At 37.2% G+C, this 25113-nt stretch overlaps 2 protein-coding genes across 3 annotated transcripts; both read right to left on the bottom strand.

Annotated features, from left to right (window-relative positions):
• Nucleotides 1-2349: 2349 nt before the first annotated feature.
• On the bottom strand, nt 2350-5190 carry uts1 (urotensin 1). The gene is made up of 2 exons (XM_056764821.1): nt 4951-5190; nt 2350-4018 (listed from the first exon to the last, which is right to left on the bottom strand). The coding sequence occupies exon 2, from the start codon at nt 3994-3996 to the stop codon at nt 3544-3546; it is 453 nt and encodes a 150-aa protein (XP_056620799.1). The 5' UTR covers nt 3997-4018; nt 4951-5190; the 3' UTR covers nt 2350-3543.
• Nucleotides 5191-7029: 1839 nt separating this feature from the next.
• mpv17 (mitochondrial inner membrane protein MPV17) lies at nt 7030-24836 on the bottom strand. Of its 2 annotated transcripts, none has more exons than XM_056763648.1 (8): nt 24529-24836; nt 23681-23763; nt 17816-17931; nt 14191-14283; nt 12773-12868; nt 7865-7897; nt 7719-7771; nt 7030-7293 (listed from the first exon to the last, which is right to left on the bottom strand). In XM_056763648.1, the coding sequence occupies exons 2-8, from the start codon at nt 23751-23753 to the stop codon at nt 7224-7226; spliced, it is 534 nt and encodes a 177-aa protein (XP_056619626.1). In that variant the 5' UTR covers nt 23754-23763; nt 24529-24836; the 3' UTR covers nt 7030-7223. The 2 variants fall into 2 exon arrangements, with proteins under 2 accessions (XP_056619626.1, XP_056619627.1); XM_056763649.1 differs by having other exon boundaries at nt 24583-24836.
• Nucleotides 24837-25113: the final 277 nt, after the last annotated feature.

Here is a 25113-nt window from a genome sequence, read left to right as displayed (position 1 = left end):
AGTTTAAAAGATGCAATTATTGGGAAATCGTCTTTTCTTTTTAGTTCCTCCTACGTTCTTAGCCCTATTTAAGTTAAAGCAAATGTGCAGGGCCTGAAAGCAATTATTAAACGTTTCTCTCCTCTATTATTAGTGTGAATCTGACAGGTCATGCAAACTTCCCATCTAACGGCAAGAGGATTCTTGGCACTCATGTGATCTTAAATACTCTACTTTTGTCAACTATTATATATTAACTGAATAAAGTCAAATGCTTGGTTCAGGATTGTCTGTTACAAGACATGAAAATTCTGTCGTTATTTACTCAAATAAATCTTGACAAATAAAGATTTTGGGAAGAATGTGTGTAACCGATGTGTGTCCCAGATCTAGTTGGTTTCCCACATTCTTTCCCAATATCGTCTTTTGTGTTCAAGAAGAGATTTTATGTAATAGTTTGGAGCAAAACTACACATTTTTTATGGTAAAATAACAGAAAGTTCACTTTTTGTGTAAATCGGGATGTTAACTGAGGTGTAAAAATTATTACAGTGTCCTTTGCTGCAGTTAAGATTTGCTTAAAGAAGATTTCCTGTTTGTTGACAGGTGGGTTTGTTATCTTACAAGGGTATGCCCACAGGTACACGCTTTCTTTAAATAACCATACCTTTAAAGGTCAGAATCCACACTTCATCAAGGCAAGCGGGGACTGAGACTGAATGTAGCTTCTTCTCTCTGGTCCTCTGCTGATCTAACAGGACCGTGTGTCCATAGAGTACAATCAGTGTTCGGGAAGAGGGGTAAATCGCAGTGGCAGGTGCTCGGGATCTTTGGTTTTACAGTCCTCCTCCCACGGTCCATCCGCCCCCCACCTGCGTTCATACCACGAATATACTTCCAGCCATTACTTAATAACTGCTCAAGCCATGTGCCACCAGCTAGGATATATGGCAGCCAGAATATACGACTTGATGTATGTGCTCACACCCGCTGACCTTGTCAGTTGTCGTCAGCCCGTTGATGAATTCATAGACTGGGCCAAAGTGATGCAGTAAAGGAGTGCTCGCCGCACAACAGCTCCACACATGGAAGTGCGCGTCCGTTTCAAATGAGGATGGATCTTATTTTGGGGCGTCATGCGTCACGGGCTGACGTAGAAGCCTTCGCTTAATTTAAAGTCGTTATTCTTCCTAGAATAAACAGATTTCGTTGGGTGTCAAAATTCGGGATGGAGAGACAATTTGCTGGATGGGATGCCTTCAGTTTTCAGTATGGACTTGTCTAGTTTTGCTTGAGCTAAATATATCGCTTTGACTTTATTTATGTTCTGCCTATGTGGCAGAAGATAGAAACGGTTTACGTAACAGAGTGGTGCACAACTGCACAATGACAGATTCTCAAAACAGTGAGGGTTGATGTCGAAGAAGATTCATGCCAATGCAATGGCACACACTGTGCTCTCCCACGTGCCCCATTTCTTCTAAAAATAGAAACAATGCTTGTGATTATAGAAGATTATAGAAGACTTAAATAAAAAAAAATTAAAGAAGAGGATGGGAAGGTTTTCAACATAACACAAGCATCTTTTTTGCTCCTCAGTATAAGCATAGTTCAATTGATGAATTAAGAGAAACTGATGTTCTTTGTCTACATTGAATTTAAAATTGAGTGTCTATATAGATTTTTAGGTGTATTAAAAGTCAAGATTTTTATGTTTTTGCATCGAACAAATGTGACTGTTCAGTCAGGGCATTTTTAGGTATTGAATGATTATTAGAGATACTTAGACTTTCAAATAAACAACTTGAAAAATGATCGGTAACAGTTTCCTTGAAGCATGTACGTATAAAGAGTTTTTAAAGGGTAAAATGCATTATAATTCTTCTTAATGTGTGTTGTAATGCATTATGTGTAGTTGTAAAGAATTATAACCAATTCAAATTTGTAGTGTAACGAATTGCTAAGTATTATGTTAACCGTAATAACAATTATTTATAAGACATTACAATGCATTTAAAGGTCCATTACAATGCTTTAAAACTACTTTTGTAATGCATTATACTGTACATATATGCTTCAAGGAAAGTGTTACCGAATAATTTTTTGAAAATGTAATTTTAATCGAGCTCTGTATTTTTCTTTAGTTAAAACTCCAGCGTTGTCAATCTAGTTCAAAATCAGAAATTTTAGAAGAACAAAACAATGATATTTAACCTGCTGACCTGTTTTCATCTTTTGACACAGTTTTTTGTATCACTTTTGTCATACAGTATATAGTGTTTTGCACTTTAAATCGGTGATAAATGACTACAAATGTTTGCAGTTACTTGTAAAAGGCATATAGTCTCATTTATTTCTGCAGATTCATGTTCAAAATACAAAGTCATGTTTATGCATTTAGGTGCAATATAATATGTCATTTACATCATGATAAGCAATATACAATGTACAATATATCTCAAGCACTTTGGAATATTGTCCAACATTACTGTCACGAAATGTGGGCAAGCCTCTTGGTTGAAGTGCTGCAGATCATCGTTTCCACCATACGTTTGTACTTAATACACAATGAGCAACTTGCTTTATACATCTGGTAAGGTCATGGCAAGATAAATGCTGGCATTGTTACCAAATTATGTCATGGGAACATTCCATAGTACCCGTTGGCAAATAGCGAGAGGGCATCTGAAAAACTTCAGGGCATGCTTTTCCCTGCTTGGAATAAGATTTACAAGAGTACAGTCAGCAATATAAATGCAAACCCTACTGTATAAGGAGAATACCAATGAGCAATAATAGGATTTGTTATGGTTAAGTAGTAATGATCAGACTGTTTCTTTCATAAAACCACAAAAAATGGCATTTATAGTGCTGAGTGGTAAAGATCGGTAAACATTAAAAGGGTGCTTGAACATCACAATTGTAGACTGAATTGTTTGTGACACTTGGTAACATACAGTTTAAACCCCGACAGGTTATTTTTGTTAAGGACAGTGTTGAGAAGTCCACTGTCATGGGTCTTGCATATGGTTCTTTGTTCTGAAATGGCCCAGAGATGGTGCAGACAGAAGCATTCACTCTTTTGCCACACTCTTCAAACTAAAGGTGCCGGAACAAGGTTCTTGACAGTGATGCCATAGAAGAACCATATTAGTTCCCCAAAGAGGTTCTTAAAAGACCCATTTCTTTCTTATCGTTTTGTGGTCCGTACAAACATTTTCTACTACAAAGAACCTTTTAGGAACTTCAATGCATAAACTTTCTCTATGTCTTCATAAAATGATCTATATTCGGGTGCCGAAGAACCCAGACCCCTGATCTGTAAATAACATTTAACAATCTCTATCAAAACCATAACTCAGAAACCCCATTCTTGATATAAAAAAAGAAATGGTTCTCTGCAAAGAACCATTGACCAACCTTCATTTTAAAGAGCGTTTTTAGATTTTACCTGCCAGCAGAGAATGTCAAATGCTTTAGTGATAGTTTCAAAAACAAAGCAAACATTGGGAATCAGAGAGAGTGCATTGAGCTTGTTCTGTACTCGCAGTTTGAAACCATCAACTACTTCCCGACCTCATCTAGATATTTGCGGTTCAGTCCCGCCTGTTCTCTTTGGTTTTCGATCCGTGCCATCTCGATCATGTTTCTGAGCAGGTGGAAGGTGAGATCAATCGAGATCGGAGGGTCGTCGTTCCTCTTGTTAATCTCGACGAGCTCCTCCAAGCTGTTGTCCTCGTCCGGTGCGCGCACCCTCGCCGTGGGAAAGTGCGGAAAGTGCAACAGAGCCGGTTTCTGCTCTTCGATGTTTCTTTGCAAGTACTGGAGGATTTTGTTACCCAGGAGGTAGGACATGGCGTTGTCTCCAGGCCTGTTTAAGAGCACCTCGTCTAGCCGGTTGTCGCTGTACCCGCGTCCGTCAAGGATGCTGAGCTCGCGGGGTCGACAGATGCTCAGCGGGATGTGAGTGCTCAGTAAGACTGAAGAGATGAGCAGGACCAGAGGGACAGGCTTCATACTGGACACACCCGTGCGGTTCCTGAAACACAGCCAAGTTTATTACTGTAACAGCATGTGTCAAATAAAAAAAAAGTTTTTATAACACTCTTAAAAAGAAAGATTTCTAAAGAAGAATGAAGTTTCTTAGAACCCTTTTTTTACTTTTTATAATCTAAGCCTTATGAAACAGAAAGGTTATGCTGATGTTAAATTTTTTTATGAAACCATGCTGGTCATACAGTACTAAATTGTGAGAGCCATTTTTTTATTGAAAATCATTTCAATTGAATGTACAGTAACACATAATATCTAAAATATTTATGAATATAATGTATTTATAATATAGTCTATTATTTTATGAGCAAGTAATTGTAAGATAAAGTTAAAATAATAATAATAAAATAATAAAGTAAAGTATTATTAAATATTTAAAATACAAAAAACAGTAAGAAGCGCAACAGGGACGAAAGCAGAAAAAAGTTTGAATCTAGACACAATAACAAAAAATAAAACACAACACAAACCTCATCACTGGGTTATTTGATAGTAATCTTTCGACAGATTGATATTCAATACATGAATAAAAACAAACAAAAATCCACGTCATACCCTTAGGACATTTAAACATGGTTTTACTAACCATAGTTTAACTATGGCACAGTAAAACTATCGTAAACACAAATTGACCATGGACTCAAAACCATAATATTTGTGGAAAAACCAACAATACAATTAGAAATCAATAGGCTATGACAAGATGGTCGCTACAGTTTATCTATAAAACCAGGGTGAATTCTCTTAAAGGTAATCCGCAGTGTAGATGTAATCAAACGAATTTGAGAACAATGTAACATTTAAATAAATGAACGAAATCAACACAAATAAAACCTGTTATACTCAAATCAAGACCAGCAATTCTCATAAGATCCGTCAAAAAGTTGAAAGCAAGTGATGTAAAGTAAGTTAACTTACTCGATCGTCTTCTGTTGCTTCACCAGTACTTGTTAATGAAGAGTCTTTGCAGACAGATGGAGTGGAGCGCCTCTTGCTCAATGGTTTTATACATCCAAGATAGCTCCATTGACGTCAGTGGAGGTGCATAAACTGCTTGTAAATGAGGCGATTCTCAAATGAAAGAGTGAAAAAACGAGCTAATCCAAGGTGAGACGGTGCTGGTAGACATTTCTCATCTCTACAAAGTTTTCACATAATCTTGATATCTACGACTTCATAACGTTACACACATTTCCTCCGAAGTTGACAAGAGCGCGTGAACGGTAGAGTTGATGGTGTAAACCTTATTTTTTGACATGCACCTATAGCGGAGAGAGCTGAAGAGCTGCTTGTCGTGATAGACTTCTGCATGGCTTGGCATTTGCGTTCAGGAGGAGAGCGGAAGCTCGCGACGGGGACACGAGACCTGTCCAAGGTGCTGATCATTCTTTAAGACGCAGCCAAACCAAATTGGTTCAGCCATACTATAATATCAAAGATGATTTCTTTCTGTATTGTGTTTATCTGTATTGGGCAGTGAAGTAAATCAATTTAGTAACACTTGCTTTATAAACACAGATAGTTCTCTTATAATAAGATATTAGACTTCACTTTATAATAGCTTACACTTTTATTCAAAGACTTTTATTTTATATTTCCTGCACTTCGATTTGCAACAAGGACATAATATGACATGTTGTTTTCTATTATGTCAAATATACATTTTCTATATTGTGTCCTGTACTTTACAGTACAGGCTGTACAAATGAGCACCAGTTGTAATAGTTTGTTTGACCGGCCCATTTCAGCCATTGACGTTCAACAGGTCAGTAATGACAACACTTACATTTATTTATAAGCTATTGTATGAACATGTGTAAGTGACTACAATACTGTGAATAAGAATGCATTGTGAGGAACAAATATCATGTTATGGGTGTGAAGAGAAAAATAGCCAGATGTAGCGGTTTAGTCATGGTTGAGTGTTTCTGACTAATAATCACGTGGGGTGATAAAGCTTTAACTGTACATAGATATATTATATATGTCTTTAGACATTTTTAAATCTTTACTTTTACCTTCTTGATGAACTTTATGCTGCTAAGGGGTAATGTGATGCTTGCAGAGCTCTTATTAAAAGCATAGTTCACCCAAAAAGGGAAATGATGTCCATTTATTCAGCCTCGTGTCATACAAAACCTGTATACCACTTTTCTCCAGTGGAACACAAACAACGGTGACAGAAATGTCTGGTGGTTTTGGGTCCATTCAATGGATGTCAATCGGGGTGAATGCTGTTTGGTTACAAACATTCTCATAAATATCTTCTTTTGTGTTCTGCAGAAGAAAGTCATACAGGTTTGGAAAGACATGAAGGTGAATAAATGACGAAAGAATGTTTATTTCTGGGTGAACTATCCCTTTAATGGCATCTGCTGGACGGACAGCAAATTCACTGCGGTTATCCATTGACAGCTTTGTACACTCCAAAGCTGGTTTGCAGTTTGAAGCTGTGAATTGCAGTCAAGCTGAGGAACAGCCGCCCTACATCCTATTGGCAAGGGAAGCAGAGAAAAGGGCCTAGTGGTGGATCATAGTGCTACATAAACGTAGGCCAAATTTTAAGTATAAAAATGAACTAATGTAATTTTAAGTAGTATATAGACTATCATATCAACATTATTGCAATAGTCTATACATTAGAACAGATGAATGTTAATAGGTTCACAAAATTATTAAAATAACTTACATTAAAAAATATTTATTTCAGATTACTTTATCGTATGTGAACGGTAGAGTTTTGGAAATTATAAAAGTAATTTTTATACAAAGTGTTGTATTATCTTATAAGATGTATCAGTGTATAAGGCAAAAACCAACTGATAAATGCACAAAACTCTATTAACACATCTATAAAATGCCCCATAGTACGTCTCATCGTAAAACAAAACAGACCTGATGCTCATTTCATCCAAGAGCAAAAACTTGTCAAGTAGATAGCAGACAAACGATAAACCATACTGTAAGTAAAAATTTACCGACACATTATTATAAATAAATTGTAATAATGGAATCTTTATATGAAGAATGTATATTAACTGTTTACAAGTCTTACATTTTGGAGACAAATTGGACGTTTGTGACTACAATTCATATCTGTAAACCAAACACGCAACTACATGTATTCGATGCGGAAAAAAACTACAACAAAGCGGTATGTTCCCATGTGTGAGGTAGGAGGTAGTTAATCTCTACATTTTATTGGCTTTCCAGGAGAGGTAAGAATTCCAGACGACAGCCACAATCTGAACAACAGCCAACCTGCAAAAGAAAAACATTAAACATATCAGATTAACCATATTAATAATACTGGAGATTAACGCAAATGTGAGAAATCTTAATAGCCCTGACATGCATCATAAAACACAGATGATAGATAAATAATAAACTTGTTAACATGAGATGATCCCAGCGTGCCAATTCAATCGCCAAGAAACAGTAACATCAAAGTAATAAACAATTGTTTTCCAAAATTCCATATGCCTAATTAAAACTATCGCAAAAGTTTCTTGGCACCCTTTGCTTTTCTGTCTCTTGTTTAATGGTGTTTTGCTTCTCATGGTCTGTACATTTCCCAGTGACGTCTTAAATCTCCCAGTCTTGTTGGATTTGTGGCCCACTGGAATGGACTCATAATCACCACTTGACATTTTAGGCTAGAAATGTCTGAGAAATTAGAGCTTTACCTGTGGTGAAGAGGGACGAAATAAAAATTGGCCATCTGCACCGGTGGCCAAAGCTGGAGAAAACAAGACGTTGCATTAAATGGAACATTACAGTTTGTACAGATTAGAAAAACATACAATATAGTGTCAAATGCACCAGCACTTACAAAGTAATTGGAGATCAAGGCATCCGTATAGTCCTGTCGAGAAAAGAAAAAAAATATGATTTACCTAAAAGCATGGAGGAAAAAAAACTCACCCCCTCTCCCTTTTGCCTTATAAAAATCACATCATCTGGACCACCAGGCCCCTTTCTTCTGCTAGTGCCATCTTTTGAAAGGTCATTTTAGTGAGACCGAGTGTGTAAAAAAGGTTATATTAGAAACTTGTACTCTTTGTTTGTGCTTTTTGTTTTAACAGTTTCTAATTAAGACTGAACAAGGCATCGGCCACCTGGGGTGAGCCCACGGCAAGGCTGAGACGTCACTATATTGTTACCCCTGAGTTTGACGTCACAGGATTTCAGCCCCAGAGACATTTTTGGAGCGTTTTCAATGCACAAAGACGCAGAAACACAACAGGGACACAAATATGGCAGAATATCTTCTCATCTTTGAAGTGAGCGACATCAAAGACCACCAAATCCTAACCGCCTTGGAAATTGCCTACAAGGCGCAAGGGACTGTCAACAATCAAACCAGAGATCTAGATTATCAATTCCTGGAGGATTCTTGATATGGTCACCAGATTTACATGGCGTGGCATGAGGCAGCGCTGTTGAGAACGACAATGAGCGGATGAGTTAATCTAGTGTTTTTCCACGTGTTAATATGCGCTTAACCTTTCAATCTAATATCAGCACCAGGCCAACTCTCCAGACTTACACTCAATGACTCTTGAATTTGGAGAGTCAATGGGGAGTAGAGATTTAAACTGACTTCCCAAACAACAGACAAGAGAAACTGTTTTGCATTAATGTGGTCTTCACCTGTTTGCAATGTTACTGTCAATTCTTATACTTAAGTTCAATATCAGCCAAACTTTACACTACAGTAGTGGCCAAAAGTTATGTCAAAATTTGACAAATGAATGTTGAATTAATATTCATTATTGTCCTAGCTGCAGAGTACTAAGTAACCATCTAACTATCTAAGCTACACCAATGTTGTTTTTAGTGATTGGTTTTCACCTCGCATTTCTTTGGCACAGGTTGCTTGGGCTAATGAGCGCATTTATCATTAGCTTTCTGTCTTTTCTGACATTTAGTTGACTGACCTTTCAGTCTCATTTTAACTCGGCCACCTTCCCTACATAAGTAATTGATGGGCCTCACTCGAAGAGCAACGCTGCGCCAACCGCTGTTCCTACAAGCCCATGAGTCACTCTTCGCTGGTCCAACCTGTCTGTCCCTCCATCTTCCCATCAGTGGAAAACCCTCAATTATACACTGCCAATAAGGGTCAGGACAAAGAGATGGTGAGAGGGGATCTTCAGGACCACCGATGGGGTTTAAATAGATGCACATCAACAGTGGGGGAAATTATGGGATTTAAAAGTTTAACAATCAATCACCTGAAATGTAAAGGCCACATTCCCCGCAATCACATTTTTCAACCTTTAGTTAGTGTGTTATGTTATTATTAGAGCATAAACAATATCTGCAAAATGATAAAGTTCAATGTTCAGTGTCAAGCGAGATATATAACAGCATTCGCTTTTCAAGGACTACAGAGAACGGTTGGAATCGGTCTACAGCCCTCTCCCGGGTACATTATGTCACTATTCTGAGTCCTTTTAATAACCTACGCAAATAAAATGGGTGAGGCCTTCCTTAGAGAAAAGGAAGAGCCGCTGGTGTAGTTTTTGGGTATTATTGATTGTAAACATTTAAATGAGCTACGCACTAAAATACTTTAACTTTCTTCACAGTCCTACAGCTGGTAATATGAATTCAGCTACACACATTCTCAGATAACCAACAGTCAAATAACAGCTTCCATGACTTAAACATCGGCTGTGAAAGCTGTTCTGTGCAATCCACTGATATTGTGTGTGTGTGTGTGTGTGTTTGTGTGTCCGCATAGCGTACCTCTAAAACACTTCTATGAAACGTCCTTTGAAGTCCTGTTTGCAAATGTCTCCTGGTCAATCTGCTTGTTTTATTATCCAACTCAGGTCCAATATAAAAAGGCAAATCTAATCTGTTATTAGTGTAAATTAATATAACCGGTCTGACGCAATTCGGTATGGTGTCATTTATGAGGAAGTGAAGTTAACACAATTGTTACTGTTTTTTGCTTAAAGCCAAAGTTTATGAATACACGTGTACTGAGCGGGGGACCGACCAATCACAAGAGCCTGAGAAGCGGAAGCTTGCTGATATGGTATGGGTGGGACATCTTCTTACACTCTAGCCGGGGAACCAATCACAACAGACCTGGACAGCTATTCCAATCAGAGCGTTTCGGAAGGAGCCCCTTTATATAGACTGGAAGAAATCCAGTCGTTTTGTGAGAAGAGGGATAGCGGTGAACAATATATAAAGCGTTTTTTTTAATTAGAAACATGAACATCCACTGTTAAACACCCAAAAAACATTATCATAGCCTCTAAAACAGCAAAAGACTGGCTCCTTTAAGTATATAATTTATATTATCTGTAAATTGGCTCCAAATCTCATCTCATCTAAAATGCTGGTTTTACCCTGTACCTTAAGCTTTAAAAAAAAATTCAGCAAACTTTTTAGATTTTGTAAGCTAAAACTTTAATATGGATGAATCAAAACAGCTACCATCTGCTTTCAAACACTGATTTAAATTAAATCCATATATTAACAACCAAACAATCTGACTACACCTGGAGAAAGCTTGAATCGGCTTCTCCTGTTAATCTTTATGGCAGTTGACCGGCTGACGCAGAATTTCTCCCTTCGTCCGAAATCGCCTACTTGACTACTATATAATAGGCAATATTAAGACTGAGTCATAAGTAGTAGGTCCGAAACCTCAGAATTCAAAGTCTCCTCATTTATCTCCTCATTACACTCTTCTTTCTATTTGTGTTTTGTTTACACGGTGTTCTTTTTTCATGTCACAGAGCACTCGGTATAAAGTGGATACTGGTTTACTTCTTGACCTATTTAGCTGAGTATTGCTCCACTGGTGATAACTGATGTAAGATTTATTTTGTATATGGGTGTTGATTTGGAGATATCGGTAAAAATCATTTCTTGGCAGTCTAAACTCCAAGACCAGCCATTCAAAGGTTTTCATTGTACTATCCACAAACAATTGGTGGACATACTGGAAATTTTACAATCTCCACGTCTGAAAGCCAGCATCTAGCTGTAGGGGCATTTCTTTAAGTATGAAATGTCCGTCAGGGCAGAACCCTCGGCTGGGATACCAGAAGTCGGCTTGACGTCTCTCCATGCTGAAAGAGAAGTCTCTGCCCATCTCCCTTAATTGTGTCTCTTTTCCTCAGAGAAAGGAATGGCTGACAACAGCATATATGTGACCCTGGATCACAAAACCAGTCTTAAGTAAAAGTAAAAGCAAAAAATACATTGTATGGGTCAAAATAATAGATTTTTCTTTCATGCCATAAATCATTAGGATATTAAGTAAAGATCATGTTCCATGAAGATATTTTGTAAATTTCCTACCCTAAATATATCAAAAACTTTATTTTTGTGAGTGGATGGCCTGCCACGGCGCCTCTTTAAAGGTGATTTTCTCAATGTTGAGATGTTTTATGGACCCTTAGATTCCAGAGGTTTAAACGTCTGTATCGCCGCCATATATTGTCCTATAACTTATCTAGATTTGAGGGGATTGTTGTTACTCAATATTTTATACCTTCTTTTTGCCACCTAAAGGGAAAAGATGATTTGATGTGAGAGGAGATATGAGAGTTTAAAGAGAGGGCTTCCGTTGTACTCATGTTTATTTTGTCTACCGATAAATCCATTTCGTTTAATTTCCTCCATTAATACTGGGACTGAATTTAATGTATCTGACACATATACTAGAACATCATCTGCATACAGGAACAGTTTATGAATATCGTTGTTTAGAAAGTACTGTTTTAACAGTGGATAAGCAGGTACTTATTCAATTTTCGGTACGTACTGTCACAGTATGCGATTTTGGACGCAGCGTCTCAATTTTGCTCGTATTACCAAAAACATTTTCAGCCAATGACATTCATGTGACTATTCAATAAGGACTACATAATACTGCTAAACAACAGACACCTGTCCTGGGCTGAGACATCAACACATGCTGGAGGGAGGAAGAAACCTAAATATCCATAAAATCCATTTCATGCTTCAAGTCCTCACAACAGTTGGTGGTTATATCTATTATAATATTTGTGATGCATTGATTTAGTCAGAATGCTGCTTTTGAGTGGTTGTCAATGGAAAAAATGATTTAATTCCAATGATGTACACTGCAAAACATTGTTTTATGCCTTAAGTGTTTAACTACAACTTGAACTTGAATTTATTAGTCATTTTTTACAATACATTGTTTTACATTTTTTCATAATTTTTTCAACTTATTTGACATTTTGTCATGTGGTTTATATAACTTGTAAATATAATAAAGGGGTCGTATAGGTAACGCTTCTTACCATATTTACAACATCAGGCTCCAACGCAATTGTACTGACAGGTACGCCCACCTTACTCGAGTATACATTTGGGCGGTCTTAGTCAAATCATAGGGGGTGTGGTTACACAAGGCTTTTCAGGCAGGTCTGGGTGAGCAGATCGAATGCATCTTTTGTTCCAACACTTTAATTTTTGCAATTTTACATGTCTAATACTTAAATGTTATGCTCATATTGCATACTGTAGAAACAGCATGGCGGCTCGCATGTAAAGGGACCTGCAGTGTGTAGATGTAAATAGTGTATTCCAAGATAATAAAAACATAACACTTCATTATGTAAGGTCTTTACACACCTCTGAAGACATAGTTATTTATATTATAATGCTTTTCTGTCATTAGATCCTCCAACAAATGACACACTGGACCTTTAATTGTGTTTATAATGCATGTTAAACTGACCCTCTTGAGCTTGCCTACATTCTCCTCCAAAGTTAATCCACTGAGAGCTCCAGAAATTCCCAGGAAAGCCCCCAAAAAACATGGAGCAAAGCCCACCTGTGGAGATACAGAGGATCAGAACACTTTCTGTATAGAGACTTAAATCTAGAGACAAATCTAATCCAGTTAATTTAGAGACTTACGGTTCACATTTTCACATCTGATAAAATATACCTGGCACATGTTGAAAGATATCACAGAGCGACAAAGAGATTCATTCATGCATTTCTCATGAGCACACTACTCCACAGGAATGCCCCAGTGTTTTTATAAACCCAGGTAGGTTTATCGAAGAATCATCATTGAAAATGTGTCAACCTAAAATAGGAAGAATGCAATCTGTCGGCTCATTTTGGAAATGTTTTTGTTTACAAGCACACAAACACGTCTGCAATTTCAAAGTATTATCTCAATCTATAACAGACGTGCATGTGACCAGTTTTCTGTCGCTTGCATCAATTCTAAAAAAAAATTACTGTAGAAAAACGAATACACAAAAATATGATCCAACTTATTTATTAAAACCAATACAAGTTTTGTTATTAAAAATCATATTTGTGACATTGTGATTATTTAGCTTCAATTTTGTTGATTGATTTATTTTAGTTATGTTATGATGGACCTTTTCAATCATTCTTATTTTTTACATCCTACTTGATTCTTAATTGACATTACATTCCAGCCAAATTGACATGTTTTAGATATTATTATGTTTCATCTCTTTAGCTGCACATGCTCAATAACATCTAAAGATCTTTTTTGTGAACTTGAGCCTCACCATAACAAAACATTTAACATCCACGGATGAAAGCAGCAGCACGCACACTTTCTCCGTGATTGTTTGATCTGCGTGAGGAATTTAGAAAGTGGGTCTCTAAAAATAGCCCTTGAATCTCTTTTTGGTGAATGGATGTGGTCTGTCATTGTAAGTGCTGTTGTTTGGGTGTAATCCGGTGATGGGGAGAGAGCTCTCATCCTGTACATTCATCCCAACAATCGTGTAAACAATGAATTATGCAAACGCTCATTTGTTTGAATGTCTATCAGGGGATGGATTACTTGACACGCATGACGGGATCCCCAGAAGGGATGAAGCGCGTCGCAACGGGAAAAAATAGCAGCTCGTAAGCCTTATACATGTATCTGCATACTCCCGACAAACAATGAGCTTTAAGGACAACTTTCTTTATGAGTCTATTCATTAAAGAGAGGAAAGACATTTTGAACTGCAATGAACTGAATGTTGAGTTCTAACATGGGTGTGTGTTTTATTTTTGGCTCTTATGCGTATTGTTAAGTGACGTTAAATGCGCCCTCATTTCATTTTGGATAAAAGCATTTGCTAAATGAATAAATGTTAATGAGTCTGTATGCCTCACCTGGTCAAGGAGCATTTTCTTCATTGCTGCACTTTTAGTGCCACCTGTGACAAGTTTATCCAGCACTTTATACCAGCCACCCACAACCGGACCCTGCAAAAAACACACACAACAGGACAATACCATTAAACCACTTGTGCAAAGAGCAGAACAAAAACTTGTGGATACATTAATTTATGACAGGGTTATGAAAACAACAGGCTGTCATGATCTCTGATCCTCTGAATTAATGAGATTTGCTTTTGTTTCCCAGTGTGGTTTCAATCTGAGCATGATTAGTAAAATGATCAATAATTCTGTCAAACGCTGCCGTCTGGGGGTTTGTCAACAATGACAAGTGAAGCCCTCAGTAAATCTCTATTTTAACATTAATTACCATTTTTGGTTCAGCTGTAAATGGTAATTCTTTTAGGCCACACGGTATTAGTCTTAGGTCTTCAACTAGTACTAATAAACAGTTGACACTCATCTGAGATCAAAGAGCTCACAAAGACGATCTGTTTTTTTTGTGAAGCTGCGTTACAATTGTGTTCCACTATACAGTATATTGCTCTCTTGAGAAAGGCCTGAATTTGGATAAATCAGGGACCTCAAATCACACTTAAATCTTATGAATTCATTCGAGCACATGGCATATCTTTGTTTTACATTTTTTAAATCTTCAAACTTGAAAACTAAATTTTGTTTTAATTGCGGTCTCAAATCTATTATTTGTTGTACTTTGCTTTTAATCACTCCATTGTTGAGTTTGCAATAACCGTTGCAATAATTATTTGATGAGAATTGTACCTCGATCATCAAGGGACAGTTCCCCCAAAACCCTCAAGTTATTCCAAATTTCTTTGTTCTGATGAACGTAGTGAAAGATATTTGGAAGAATGGATTTGGAGATCCTTTGAAACTGATAGATAATGTGGTCCCAGTAATAAAAGATCCCTGACAAGAAGTCAAACTAAATCTTTTTTTTTTTACATTGTACGAGCATAATGTAAACAAACATGAAGGGATTAATGCGATAATGTATAGTGTGCTCGTGCTGTAGTTCCGTCCTCCGGCCTGCCTCCAGCAGCTCGTCTTTTTCTGGAAAATCGTACAACTGTAACTCTCTTTTATAAATTTGAACAAACTAAATACTCTTCGAAGATATGACGTATGCAATACTACTGTATAGGTACTCAAGATAAATATGAGATTGGCAGAAACTGTGTGTTACCCGATCTTTAAAAGAATAAAAAAAGTGTGCTCAGACCTGTGAAAGCTTTGATTCATATTAGCCATTTGCAGATTAGACCTCAAGTCATGTGGACCGAACTGGTGCATTAGTGGTTTGAGAGAGAGAGAGAGAGAGAGAGAGAGAGATACCTAGAGCGATCTGTAGCCCCCGTTCTTACTCTACAAGACTCACAAATCAAATGTCTTCTCTATGGTTCTGTTGTCTCCCATTCAACACGGCTTAGAACAGAACTTGGACCTACTAGAACCATACTGTCAGACCTGGGCCCTGACAGTTAACCTCAATAAAACTAAAATGATCACCTTTCATAAATGATGCACAACACACATTTACATTAGGCACTAACCCCATTACGTCAAACTACAATTACCTGGGTCTAAACATCCCCAGGTAACTGTAATCCTGAAATGAATGAACTGAGATAAAGCACGCAGGGCCTTCTATGCCATCAAACGTCAATGTCCCATAGAAATCCCTATTAGAATTTGGCTGAAAACATTAGAATCAGTAATTGAACCGTTTGCCTTCTATGGCAGTGAAGTGTGGGGTTCACGGACAAATCCAAATCAAGATTTTACTAAATGAGGAAAAAAACTTATTCAGAGTCTGAATACAGAACTCTGCAAAAATATCTTACAAGTGCACAGGCTACAGTTGGCTCACAACAAATAATGAATAACTGTGCAGAATTAGGCGAAATCCAATGATCATAAAGATAGAAAAACACAGTGACCAATGAGAAGAGCAAGGAAATGAATCCTCTCTGTCAGCTGGCCCAGAGCTTCGGTCCTGATGTTTCAGTCCTACTCCTAACATCTACTGATGCTCTCAACCACAACAATACTTCCAAAATGAAAGTCAACCAAAAAACGCTGCTATACCCACAATGACTACGTTTACATGCGCATCAAATATGCAATTATTTCCAATAATCAGAGTAAGGACTTAATTGCAGTAACATGTTTACATGACCTGAGAACACCTCTTTGCTCTAAAACGTCAAAGCACAAACGATGATCTCAGATATGTGTGTTACCGGCTATCGTTTTAATATATTCACGTCAAATGCAGAACACCGTTATGTGGACGCATTTTATGGTTATTCGGCGCCATGATGAATTTAGAAATACAATGGAAAATGGCCCCGCAATGGTGATGTACGCTGTCATAGCGTTTCTTTAGCGGATTCTGTATGAAGCAACTTGTGGGATGAATTGCGTTTAAGGTTCATGACAGAAGCACATGTGTGGCTCTGTGCTGCTGTAACTCGAGGCAGCACTTTAGTGTGCGGCTCAGTGGTGCAACTTGTTAAACCCACGCCTTGAGACTTTAAGGTTGGGGGGTTTGAACCCTGTGTGTAGCACATGTAATGTTTATATGTGAAGTCTTTAATTTGATTTCACTCTCACCTTTCTCTTCCGAACCTGTTTATTTCTCATGTACGTTCTATATCTGATGGTTTTTGCTCTTGTTGCTCTGTGCTGCTCTGGTTATGTGCTACTATCGCTCCAAACAGTGTTTAATTGTGCAGCTGCGTGGTGCAGCTTGTTAAACCTCATACTTTAAGATGTCAAAGTTGTGAGTTCGAATCCCACAAGAATCATTTATATGTAAAGGCTATGTTTCATTCTCAAACTGTCCTTTTTTTACATACGTTCGATTTCTGCTGTTTGCTGGACATTACGGGGACTTGGCACAGTTTCGTTGCTTTCACCTATGTTTACTATTATTACCTTTCTTTTGTTTGTATACATACTTGCACTATTTGTACGCAGCACAGCTACAAATGCTTTGGTAATACGAATGTACATTTTGTCAAACCAATAAAGCACACTCAAATTGAAATTGAAAGAGCGAGAGAGAAAAAAAAAAGAGAACAGGACATATATTGATTGCGTCTATGTCATTCATGTTGTGAAGCCATTTAATATTAATATTGATATTAATATATTAATAACAACAAAATGTGTAAGAACTAAAAAAAGATCTAATCCTTACTGGAAGTGAAATCTGCAATGACAAGTATTTTAAGGATTCTTCTCTTTCATTTTTTTTAATTCTTTCGTCAAATTTTCACATTGTTTTCATAATTCTGTATAAAATGCAATTCATTATTATGTAAATATTCATAAAAAAGCAGTATTTAATTATTTTTCTTAATGCTATTTATTATAACTTCAAGATATCTATTTATTATTACCTTAACCTTTATCTTTAAAAACTTTTTCTTTACAACTGAAAAGTTTTTTGTTGGTGTAGTATATGACTTAAAATAAACTTTTATAAGATTCCTTTGGCTCCGAATTCTAATTAAACCAATCTATTATAACCATGCTGGACCACCTTCACAGGCACAAATGTGCTAATGAAAACGGAGCACATGAGACTTACGACGAAGAAGAAGCCAATGCTCATCATCTTGGCGGTACGTTTCATGCTGTGATTGGCCAGTCCACGCCGTTCAATCAGCTGCTGGGAAATTACATCGCCCACTCCCACCAGAGAACCTGGCAGAGAGGGAGTAAAGATGAGGGTGAGAGAGGGTGCCAGTCGGGCATCTGCTCGCCCCCACTGCTCAGTGTGAGGGCCCACCTTCAGGTCACCATGCCAAGACGACCTGATTGGAAAGAATTATTTTAATTCCTCCCGCCTCATTCACTCTGTTGCATGTGGTTGCAGTCCTTCCGAAACCTTTTATTTTCAAATTCGCTGTTTTACAGGAAATAAAAAAATAATAAAAATTGTACTTTGTAAATGATTACATACTGTGTTGTCAAAGTTGACAAGCAACTAAATAATTGTATGGGGTAGATATTTGCAAAACCCAGTGACAACCATAAAGGTGATAAATAATAATCATGTAAAATGGAGGTACAAGAATTCAGAAGGACAGAAGTGTTATTTAATAAAGTGCAATAAAAATGCATCCAAATAAAGCAGTGATATTTAATAAAGTGCAATAAAAATGCATCCAACTAAAGCAGTGATATTTAATTAAGTGCAATTAAAATGCATCCAAATAAAACTAGTGGCAAAGACCTAAAAATATAACGGCTGCTGATATGATTATGATAGTTAAAGCAAGATGTGAAGAATTCATAGCCATTCAGTTTCCCTAAAATGACCTTTAAATGTCACATTGTAAATTTTACATTGCACATTGCAGAAACCCCTCATGAACACCACAGGGGTCTCTTTCCAAACAGAAGGGACAGCTGTTATCCTGTAAAACACGATTAGCAAGACAAGTTATTTAACATCATTCAAAAGTACAAAGGAAAGTTCAACTTTAAGGCAGTGTTTTGCAACATATTATGTACCACCACAGCCCAAAAACAACTCCAGATTTGTTTTCGTCACATACACAACCTGTATACCTATACAACCTTTATCCATATACAACCTGTAAATGTTAATCTGGTAAACTCGATAGACCGTGCAAACAAAACAATACATGTTAAATTAATTTAAATTTAAAACTATGCAAAAGTATAAAATATACAACTTAAATCAATTTAAAAAACTTAAATGAAGATTTAAATGAACTAAAAACTCTGCTGAAAATGTAAAGGATGCACAAGTACCAACCAGAAAGTTTAAAGTTTATTAAGGGCAAATGGCTCGACAGCACCATCAACAGAACAGTCATAATGCTACGTTTAATGTACTGTAGATGCATGTAATTCTGCTTCAAAAATCTTTTAATCAGACCAACGTATTTGGTCAGTCTAAAGGCCTGATAAGTTATGGTGCAACATCAATCATGCCATGAAATAGGAATAACTAGAGATGCTCAGATGCACACTAGCCTCCCTAATGTGTTCCAAGATGCGAGGGCCAATAATTTCTGCAAGCAGCTTTAATTTTGTTGTAACTTTTGTTTTTGAGGTTTATCTTTTCTGTTGTTTCAGACCATACTGTTTGAGCAATTGAATCATGAGACCACCCCGAAGTTTAAAAGTGTGTGTGTCTGTGTGTCTTTGTTCATTCAGCATTGAAGTGAATGAACAGAGGCTGTTGGATATGAGTGATGGAGACCTCCAAATAGACTTTACCCCATCACTTTGTCTCACACACACACACAAAGTGTGCCAATCACATTGACGGAGCTGCTTCCTCCCAACTGTTGGAAATGTCACAGGTCTCCATTCTCTCCACACACGCTTCGATCGTCTGGAGTCAAAACGCAGGGGCAGAGTCATGCATTATGCATGCGGACGTAAACAAAGAGCTCACTGGATATTGACACGTATCGGAAACCCAAAATGAATACAAACTCCAATGACAAAAACAAAACAAATCCACCACAAAGACTGTTTGTTCTGTAAATTATAGGATAGTGTCAGGGAATGTTGAGAGGCAGATTTGAACTTTATTGCCCTCGCAATCGAACAAAATAGCCTGATTAAAAAGATTGTCTTAAGGGATAGTTAACCCAAAAATGAAAATTCTGTCATCACTTACTCACCCTTAGATCGTTCCAGACATATAAGGATTTTGTTGTTCTGCTGAACACATAGGAAGATATTTGAAAGAATGTCAGTAACCCAACAGATTTATACAGGTCTAGAGGGTGAGTAAATTATGACATAATTAACAAAATAACAATTCTTTCAACATGTGCCGGAGAATATAAACAAGGAACCGAAATGGGGAGAAAAATGTGAATTGTAAATCACTTTGGATAAAAACATCTGCCAAATGCATAATTGTAGGAAAATGTAGAATGCTGCTTTTCATATAATGGCAGTGAATGGTGACCCCAGCTGTCAAACTAGACTTTCTTCGAGAAAAGACTTTAATTTCGTTATTTAATAAAGTAATATTATTGGAGACTTGTAATATATTCATTTGGCTAAATTCTTTGTAATTGTATGAAATATAAAAAAAATCTATTTTTGAGCTGGATGGCACCTAGTCCCCATTCCCTTTCATTATATAAAAATGAGCACGTACTGCGAAATATCTCCTTTTGAAGTTAATGGAAACGATGAAGATATACTTGTGCGGAATGGCATTGACGTCAAGAAATTATGACAGAACTTCATATGAACTTACATCTAATAAAGGTCATATGTAACTTCTGTAACCTCAAAGTGACCTCAGCCACAGGCAGAAAAGCAACACACCACACAATGCTCAATAGATAGATGACATCTCAATATCTTCTACTATTCTGATGCAATGCAACCCAGTTTCCAGTTGGCAAACTGGAAAGAAAAGCTTATATCATGCACAGCAAGAGGGGACGATGTCCCCGAGAGAGGAGGATGCTGGGAACTCTGGTCTCTCTCCAGCAGGTTGTAACCAGGCATGGCAGGGCAAACCCTAATCTATGTCACACCTTCAGTCAACCCCACACAAACGCAGCAGGAAAAGGAGTTTCTGATCTGATGGTGCAATGCGCCGCAGGACTCTCTGATCGTATTTGACAAACTACGCCTTACGAGCGTGCTCTATGGCAAACACTGTTAATGGTGACTCAGTGTGATATGACTAAGAGGACGCAGTCACAGGACTGACTGCACCAGCAGTGGGTTTGTGAGACTAACACTGCTTATAGATTATTTGTTTCTTAATAATTACCATTGAGGTCACAGAGAGCCCTGGCTCTCCAAACAAGGCCACTTAGGAGGAAAGAAGTTTAGGCATTAAGGTTTGTAAAGAAAGTTATAATTGAAGAAATTATGACAATAAAAATTAAATGTCCAGTGTAAGAAATTTAGCGGCATCTAGCGGTGAGGCTGCAAAATGCAACCAATGGCTCACTCCACCCCTCCCTTTCGAAGCACTATAGCGGCTGACACAGAACTAAGATGTTGTCTAGTTTTTGCTTCTTTGCCGAAGGAGATAACGGATTTACGAAGAATGCTCTGTTTGTTGTTTAGGGCTACTGTAGAAACAACATGACGAATTCTATGTGCATGTAGAAAGAAATAGCTCATTATAAGGTAATAAAAACATAGATAATAATTCTATATAAAAAAATTAATGAAAATGAAATATTAAATAAATAAAAAGAACTGGCAAAATTAACACAAACAATAACATCAACAAAAATAAGCCATCGCATCTGTTATTAATCCATCCATCCATCCATCCATTTTCTACCGCTTTAATCATGACATAAAAAATAATATGTTATCGGTATTGGTGTTTGGGCTGCTCCTGACAGCAGATATTATAGGGGTAATTTTTCTAGTCACATATTCTTCTTCACTGAATAAACTATAAAAAAACTTACATCTGAATACAGAACCACCAGAAATGGAGCCACATTTAAAAAAACATGCAACTGCCTTTAAATTTGGACGACAGCTTCTTCGTCGCATCTGGCCAAATATCACGGTTTACAAAGAACACTCTGCTCCAACGGCAATGCAACGCAGCCCCTTTTAAGTGACCTAACCTTTTCACAAAATGTCAAGAAAAGACTAATAATCCAGTATAGCAGACTGAAAAGAGCCAGAAACCTTTGCCATGCTTTTACTGGGTCGCCTTATCAAAACAGCACCTGCTTAGTGATCAGAATACCCAGAAGAAGGCAGTGGAGCGCCTTTGACTTGACATTAATGAGCTGAAGAGTAAACTTTGAAAAGATTTGTTTTGAACATCTGGTCTCGATCGGACCCCATTAACAGTTGCTTTTATATCCGATCCCCAAACCAAGACATTCTGCTTTTTTAAAAGTCACAGTGTTTTCTACATACAATAAAAAAACTGCTAGGCGACACTGACTCTATCCAACCATAAACATGGTTGATTGTCATTTCGTTGCACCAAATAAAACGCAATTTACCACACGTTCAGGTGCAATCTGCCCTCGTGTCCATGTCATCTATACTAACTGCATCTTGTAAGCCCAAGCAATGTTCCTTAAGAAATATGCCGATGTCAGCAAAACTCTTCCCACCGTCTGTCCTTGAAGGACTATCTCTGGGGATGAGCGGACCTGATTGACGCATCTTGTGTTTAGTGAAATTATCTGTGATCAATTTGGCAAGGATCTATCCGCAGCCTGCGAATTCTCCACAGGGACCGGCAGCAGGCTACAGCAAGCCATTTAGATGATGAGACCGGTGTGACATGGCCTACCTGAGTAAACACGTACAAGCCCCATTCATTCAGATTTGCCCTCTCGGAATGACATTGATTTTTTTAGGCTCTACATTTAGCACAGATTATGGGGTTAATGCATCACTAATGACTTGAAAAGCGGAAATGTAATGGCTTCATCTTCTCCTTTCATTTATTTATTCATTCACTCATTAATCTCTTCCTCTTCACATCGTTGGTCGGTATAAATAAACCTATTTATCACGTCGAGTGAGTGCATCGGTTAAAGGTGAAGCGTGTCATTTACGAACCACTTCCATGACAAACATTTTGCAGACACACCCCCCTCATCCATTGGTCAGTCAAACAGACAGCCCCGCCCTAATCGTACACCACTGATTGACACTTTTTGGACAAGTCAGCTGCAATAAATGATATAGCTGTCTTTGAAAAAAGATGTGAATTTTTTTGTTTAAGAAGGATAAAAAATGAAATAGAAATAAAAGTCCAACTCTACAAAGTTTTGCCATTTTAGCTGAGAACGCAAAGTTTTCTTGCAAAATTGCTCATGCTGAAGTTAGGAAAGAAACAAGTCATGTATCTCAAAAGACATGATATGGCACCTCGAATTTAAAAACAATTTATCATTTGTGCAAACGCTTTTTAGAGGAACACCTGGACTTGAATCTTTTTTCATTTGTATGAAGACAAGCTGCTTATATGCTGTCTTGTGCTGCCATATACTGGCAGAACCTGTAATTGCACCAAAATAATATTTAGATTTTTTTTACCTGGGCTACATAATGTAAATAAATTTATAAATGCAACTTGGCATTCTCATGGTTCACTATGAATTGCTGATTTAACATTTAATACCACACCACTAAAATAATATCTTTCCACTCTTAAACCTCCAGTGACAAAGTTCAAGCAAACACTGAGCAGATTGCTCCAGAAGAGCTTTTCTGATCTATTATTGGAGCACACAAACAATCCTGCTGTTTAAAAGTGATACCGCTGGCAGGAAAAGGTAAACATTTACTCAAAGACCTGTGAGATAGAGTTGACCTAGAGAAAATGGGAACATCAGCCATTTGGCAAATAAAACAAGCGATCATTGGGGATGCTTATGAAAAGTGATGGAGGACAGTTATAGCAAAAGGAAACAGGTGAGGTCATCAGATGAGATTTAGCTCTTACCAGCAGTTATAATCTGCAGCGTCCATGGATGTCTGGTCATTATAGCCTGATAAGATCTCCACAACCCCGCCATGTGACAAAGTCTAAGGAAAGTGTACAATGTAAAACATCTAGGTTGTTTATCCTCTCATAGTTTCAACAGTATTCCTACTGAAAAATATTAAAACTTAAAAATATGCTTACAACAAAATATTGCATTTGAAAGCATTAAATAAATGAAATATAAACTCCATTTAGTAAACTTGTAAATTTAAATTGAGTAAACTAACAGTAAGACAAAATGTTGAATGTTTCCTCATTTATAAGTCACTTTGGATAAAGGCTAGTGTAAATAAAAACATGCAAACGTGAATGTAAACTTAAACTTTTCTTAAGATTACATATGACATTTTTTGCACTCAATGTTTAGTTCAAACATAAACTGTTACTGACATATTACAATGTCTGTACATGTGCACAGATGTTACAAAGCTGATATTAGTGTGTTCAAGAAAAGTTGAACAAAGACTTTTGAGAGAAATGTAGGCAACTAACGTTACAAAAAGAACGGACTTTAAAGATCAAGCAGCATCCAAACAAGATGATGGGAGTCTCGCGCTGTTCCAGATGAAGGAAACACGTGGTGCGCGTGCCATAAATTATGATCCCACCAAATGTCTTAAACTTTATGTTTTGCACAGCAGGTTAGGATTCTGTTTTTACTGTATTGATATGTACAGTATTGGCAAATTGAAGTATGTGACATCGATTTATTTCCAACCTTTAATGAAAGTTAAATCTACCTAAACAGTTTACAATGTTATCTAAATACAAAACTTCTACTCATTTTATTCTTTATTAGTTTTTACCGTTTAGACCGTCTTGGTGCGCTGTGTCAAGTTGAAATGATGTCCTAACGTTACCTTGATAAGTTAACGTTACCACTTGTCACGATACAGAATTAAGATGTGTGGCTGCTTTCCTGAGATAAAGTGTGAAGCTGCTTCCAAAGAAATCAAAGTCGAAACAGTAACGAATGTGGCTCAGAAGAAGTTAGTAAAGTATATATATAGACTCGTCAAACTTATTCAGTCCTGTCTTTATCAGGACAGTCCGATGACCGCTTGAAATCATTCATTTTGCTGCAGAGTGAACAAATATAATTTGAAAAGCGATGTCTGACAAAGCTTCATAACAGATTTCAAAATAAAAGTCCTAAGAGATCGTACATCTGAATGAACGTGGGAGCGTCATTTATAAATGACTCTGATGACATGATTAAGTAATTAAAGTGATAAAGTCTCTAGTATTTATCTGTAGTGGCATGCTATACGTTATGACTTAACTTGTGCAGAGCAAAGATTCATGCGATTTTCTTTTGCAGAGGAATATGAAAGAATGAAGATTTTCCCACCTAAGCAACTGGACACGTGGTTAAACTATTACGTCACGCA

Source organism: Triplophysa dalaica, chromosome 13 (genome assembly GCF_015846415.1).
Source record: "Triplophysa dalaica isolate WHDGS20190420 chromosome 13, ASM1584641v1, whole genome shotgun sequence".
Taxonomy (NCBI): domain Eukaryota; kingdom Metazoa; phylum Chordata; class Actinopteri; order Cypriniformes; family Nemacheilidae; genus Triplophysa; species Triplophysa dalaica.
This window is presented reverse-complemented; position numbering and strand designations above follow the sequence as displayed.

What these genes read in the sequence shown, in the direction of transcription:
- uts1 (XM_056764821.1), bottom strand. Translation starts at nt 3,996, where the DNA reads ATGAAGCCTGTCCCTCTGGTCCTGCTCATCTCTTCAGTCTTACTGAGC.
- mpv17 (XM_056763648.1), bottom strand. Translation starts at nt 23,753, where the DNA reads ATGGCGGGGTTGTGGAGATCTTATCAGGCTATAATGACCAGACATCCA. An exon ending in CCTTGATCTCCAATTACTTT is followed by an intron (nt 7,772 to 7,864) that starts GTAAGTGCTGGT and finishes TGTTTTCTCCAG; the next exon opens with CTTTGGCCACCGGTGCAGAT. An exon ending in TTCGTCCCTCTTCACCACAG is followed by an intron (nt 7,294 to 7,718) that starts GTAAAGCTCTAA and finishes TTTCTTTTGCAG; the next exon opens with GTTGGCTGTTGTTCAGATTG.